Consider the following 5,362-nt stretch of genomic DNA (forward strand, 5'->3'; position numbering starts at 1 on the left):
TTCGCATGACTGTAGTCGAAATAAGAATTTTTATTATTTCAAATACAAACCAAAAAATCGAACAAATTTTAAATCTACAATTCAACAATTGTTAATATTTTTTAATGAAGTGATAATATCTAATATTATGAAATGTCGATAAAATAGTATAAAATAATTTAAATAAAATGCACATTAGGAGGAAATAAAGGGAGTTTAAATTAAAATGTTTATAATTCAAAGTAAAGTTGAATTATACTTTGCAATTTATATCAGTGTCTGAACACTTGATATACTGGAGAATCAATAAAAAATAAGGCATGTGCTTAAATTATATCTTTTTACTATACGAATTGTTACGAAAACACTTGAATTTATAATATAAAAAATAATAGAAAAAAAAATTACTGTAAATGTAGATATTATAATTACACTGAAATAGCCAAAGGTTCGATCCATATGAAAATAAGTAAACAGCACACTGTGTAGAACAACAGCAGAAACACAACAAGAGAGACATAGACTGCCGTCTGCATAAGAAGTGGCTGCTCAGTAAACCACTTGTTTAAGTGTACGAAATAGAGTACGCCGAGTGCCAGTCCAACAATAACACTTCCCAATATACAAGTGAAGTCTTGCAACGGGAACAGTTCTACAAAGACTATTACTAACAAAGCGACAAGTGCAGTAAACACTGATCGTTTGAAATGAAACCTCCTTGGATCATCTGTCAGTGCAAGGTCAATCAGAAACACGACAATTAACCCCGCAAAAGGTCCGCTTGAACATACAGCAACTGAGTTACAACTTAACACGCAAGAAAGTAACACGCCTGCTTCTCCTGTCAGTAAATATGTTGCGCAAAATATAAGTATGCCCCATCGATGCTCGAAATACAAGAAAAATCGAAGAGTGAAAAACACTTGTAAAAGAAGTGACATGAGTGATGGCGATAGAATGATTGGGACAAAGAGCCTATACGCCTCGTAACTTTGTTTAATACCGTATGGGTACTTCGCACCATATTTTACAATTCCAGACACGGAAGGGCCTATCGCGGGGTTCTCCGCGAATGTGCCAATACCACACATCACCAGTTCGCTGATGAAAACGGCTGTTAGTGTTAATGAGAGAAAAAAAGAGACTGAAACGCATGCGCGGAGGTATTTCTCGAGGCGCGAATTAGCGACAAATGGCGGGAGACAACAGGGAAATATACAGTAGATGAGTCGTTTGATGATGTTTTCGTTCTTGTCAAAAGGGACTAAGAAGCCATCGATGTCGACAAAAGAATCGTCTTTAGGTTCCGAGTGATGTGGTAAGAAGAGTGTCCCGAAGTTAAAAGTATCGTCGGAAGAGGACGACGAGGACGTCTGTGTCATGTCCACCATTGTTGTTGCCTTTTCTTTGTCATCTGAGGACGTTCCATATAAAGGGAGTAGTGTGTTATCCGCCATTACTCACTGTATGTTCCTAGACAGTTCCAGAAATCATGGTGCCTGGCAGAGAAAATTTTGCGAGTACGTTCCCATAAGTGCATTGTAATAGTATCATTTTTTTATGGTTGATTTTCTATATTTTTATGGTATAATTACCATCAAAAAGGAGATACAAAAGACAAAGAAGATCTATATATAATGGGCAACTTTCTAATAATTATTATAATAAGTAAATTGTTTAGGAAGATACAAAAATATGAGGGATTTTTGAGCATTTTTGGGAAAAAGAAATGCGTTAGGATAGGACTGTTTGTTTTATTATGGTATATACTATTTGTATTGATTTATTTACTAATAAAACGGGAAATTAAAGCTATAAGAAAGTTGCCTGCCTTCGATTTTATTTTATGATTGAAAGAATAAAAGGAAGCACTAGATTATGCATTTGTTCGGGATAATACTATTTTTTTATCTTTTTTTTGGTTTAATATGCATTACAATGGAATAAAAGTATCTGATATGATTATTGAAATAAGCGCACTTTTCAAAATTTGTTATTTATGGTCAATAATCATTGAAAATACAACAAACAGGGTTAATAGTTTTGAAAAGAAATATTTACTTAAAATAGAAAAAATATTTTAGAAAAAAAATAAAACTTAATACCTGTTATGAAGTACTTTAATGAGACTGTATCATATAATATAATTTAAATAAATTATATTGGATGTTACATATTTGTTGATCGTTGAATAAATTATTGGTTATTTGAGGTAGGCTTATTTCGCCTTTTTTCAAATATGAAAGATTGAAACATAAAAAAAGGATAGTATATAAATAATTTTAAAAACTAAAACTATTAAAATATACATTTAACAATTATTTTTTGAATATAAATAAAACAACAAATTTTTTTCATATTGTTTCAATTTTTCTTTATGTTAATAACTTTCTTTTATTTTTTAATAATAAAATTGTAAAAAAATATTTTTTTGTAAGGTTCTTGATTATTTGAAATTATAACATTTAAAATAAATAGTCAGCCCAATCTCGCTTTCTTGTTGTTAAATGACTATTTAATAACTTGTTGAATTGTTAAACAAAAAAAATATTAAGGTTTGTGTGGTATTATTCATTTTATAAATCATAAAGGTATGGCTCTACTTAAATTTAATCACCCCGTTTTTTTGTTATTTTATACTATTAATCTCATTATCTACTATTTAATCATAAGTTCGAAAATAATTTCGTTTTTAACTTAAACAATAAATTCGGCATTAAATAAAAAAATAGTAAAATTGTTACTCTGAATATTACTATTCTTTTTTTTATTATAATATTGTTGAAAATTTTTTTATTTAATAATTTTATTATTAAACAAAATAGAAAAAAATTTCTTGCGTACAAATGTCGAGATTTTTTTTCATTTTATAGTAGCTGTTATATTAATAAAATTACGGGAAATCAACACAATTTTTAATTGTAGATAGTTCCGATTAGCAAATTTTTTTAATTGGTTAAAAAGTAATATTTTTTACAAGAAAAACCCAGAAGAAAAAGACAATGAATATTTTTAGTAAAATTAACTATAACAATTAAATTTGTTGAAGATAAAAAAAACAAAAATAGAACCTCAAACTGAATGAATTAGTGCCAATTCCTATTATTTAGGTATAATAGTCGGTATTTAATATCGTTTTTTTTACATACCGTCTTTGATTAACTTCTGAATTAATAATTCAAGATTCGAAACTCGTCCAATATAGCTTTTCGCCTTGTCTAAAACTAAATAACTCATATGAGTTCCACTCACGACGTCGATAAGCTCCTCAACGAAGCAGACAAATGCAAGATCGAAGCGAAACCACGTCGCCCCACCTGCGTCCAACCAGGAAAGAAAAAAATGACAAAGGCTGGGTTTGAGAAACAAAAGAAGTTAACAACGGAAACAAAAGAAAAGCCACGTCCCGCGGTGCTTGAGACGGGGGACGAAGTTGCGTCTTCGAGTCGAAAAGTTCCTATTGGTGGGTTTGGGATGCCGTGTATGTTAATTGCCGAAGAATTGAATAAGAGGAAATCGGGCAGACAGACGATGGCTCCAAGTAGCTTTATGAGAAAAGAAAATTCCCCCCGACAAACTGTTAACCCAGCAATGCTCAACACTAATGGTGAAAAGAAAGATTGGAGAAAAGTTGGATTTACACCAGCAGCAGCCAAACACACTCCACCAAACAAAGGAATAAACGAAGAAACAAAAATTAGTATCAAAAAAGAGGAAAAGAAAGTTGGTCCAATTAATATGAAAGTCGTCGAAGAGAAAAAGGAACTTAAACGAGAAAAGGACTTCTTGACTAAAGACTCGTTGAAGAAAAAATCCCCACGAAGATCTCCTCTTTCTTCACCAAGAAAATCACCACACTCCGCGAAAGAAAGACCAATCACGATGTATGAAAGAAATACACCAAAGCGCGAACGGTCAGGTGCATTGTTAATTGCTACTAAACTAACACAAACCCCCGCATTTGCTAACGAACAAAATTCTCCACAAAAATCCCCAGTGAAATTGCAACCAACTTTACCACAAAGAAATGCGTCAAAAGATAACACTCAAATGGGAACTCCAACAATCGAAAAAACATCACCACAAATGACACAACACAAAACATCTTATAACAAACCACTGCCCTCGACTACAACAGATCAACACCAATCACCACAACCTCTCTATAAGAAAACACTGCCTAATCCATATGAAAAGGATCAAAAGAAACCCGATCTACTGGGAATGGAATCATTACAAGTGGAACCATTATCAAATCCACTGAAAGAAACAGTCCAACAACAAAATGATTCAACTGAAGTCAAAGGAACGACTCCTTTGTCAACTCCTATTATTCCACAAACTCAAAAAATCGATGAGAAAAAGGCTTCTTTGGTCCAAGAAAGTGTATCTTCAAGCTACTCTTCTTCATGTGGTAGAAAACCTTCACCACCAAAATATGGGAATGTTTCACCAAACTCTTTCAGTCCGTCTCCAACAAAGTCAACTAAAGCAGACCCATTCAAAGACCTTGTCATTCCTAAGGCCCAAAGTGAAAAGAAAAATGAAGACGCAAAAGAAAAGATCAAAAAGCCTATTTCCCCAGTATTGGAGAACAAAGGAGAGAAAAAGGCCAGCTCCCAACCAACTTCACCACCCCTGAAGAAAGAAAATGTTTTGTCGACTCTTCCGAAAAAGGTAGCATCTCCACCAACTAAAGTGCAGAAAGCCACTGAAGGGAAAGTGATCAAAACACCGACTCCACCACAAAATGAACCAAAACAAGTTGATTTCAGAAGTGTTTTGTTCAATGGGGGGAAAAGCGTGGAAAGTGAGAGTAAAGGACAGACGACGTCTGCGGTGAAACAAATTAACAAGCCGGTCAAAGTGGCGGCTTCACCAAAAAGTTGTGTTGAAGATAAAAAGATGCAAAGTGGGGCAAAGCAAACGGTGCCACCAAAAAGTGAAGTGAAAAAAGAGGAGAGAAAAGCGCCAGTTCTACCAACACGAGGACAAGTGGTACCACCAAAAAGCGAAGAAAAGAGAAATGGCGTTATTAAACCACAAGGGAGTAAAACAGGCGTGAAAGAAGAGAAGAAAGAAGTTGGACCAAAAGTGACTGAAAAGAGAGCAATACTCCAACCCCCACCAAAAAAGACTCCACAAAGCAATTCACAATACAAACAAACAACTTTCTGTGAGAAAACAGAGGGAAAGGCTACTACAGGAAACCCACCAAATAAAACAGAAAGTAAAGTGGTCAAACCAACTCTTACTAATACGACAGAAACACAACAATTCGATTTTAGAAGTGTACTATTTAATGGAGGGAAGGGACTTGGTCAATGATGATAATAATTTATATTGTATGGTTCTTTAATTAATTCAGTTTAGTAATTTATTA

The 5,362-nt window shown here is 33.5% G+C and overlaps 2 protein-coding genes across 2 annotated transcripts; one reads left to right on the plus strand and one right to left on the minus strand.

Annotated features, from left to right (window-relative positions):
* Nucleotides 1-407: 407 nt before the first annotated feature.
* Nucleotides 408-1,436, minus strand: EIN_094530 (hypothetical protein; the record flags this gene model as incomplete). Its single annotated transcript, XM_004253959.1, has 1 exon — nt 408-1,436. One exon carries the CDS (start codon nt 1,434-1,436, stop codon nt 408-410), a length of 1,029 nt encoding a protein of 342 aa, XP_004254007.1.
* A 1,780-nt stretch (nt 1,437-3,216) lies between these two features.
* On the plus strand, nt 3,217-5,307 carry EIN_094540 (triadin, putative; the record flags this gene model as incomplete). The annotated part of the gene is made up of 1 exon (XM_004253960.1): nt 3,217-5,307. One exon carries the CDS (start codon nt 3,217-3,219, stop codon nt 5,305-5,307), a length of 2,091 nt encoding a protein of 696 aa, XP_004254008.1.
* Between the last annotated feature and the right edge of the window lie 55 nt (nt 5,308-5,362).

Source organism: Entamoeba invadens (genome assembly GCF_000330505.1).
Source record: "Entamoeba invadens IP1 unplaced genomic scaffold scaff_1105074725199, whole genome shotgun sequence".
Classification (NCBI taxonomy): domain Eukaryota; phylum Evosea; order Mastigamoebida; family Endamoebidae; genus Entamoeba; species Entamoeba invadens.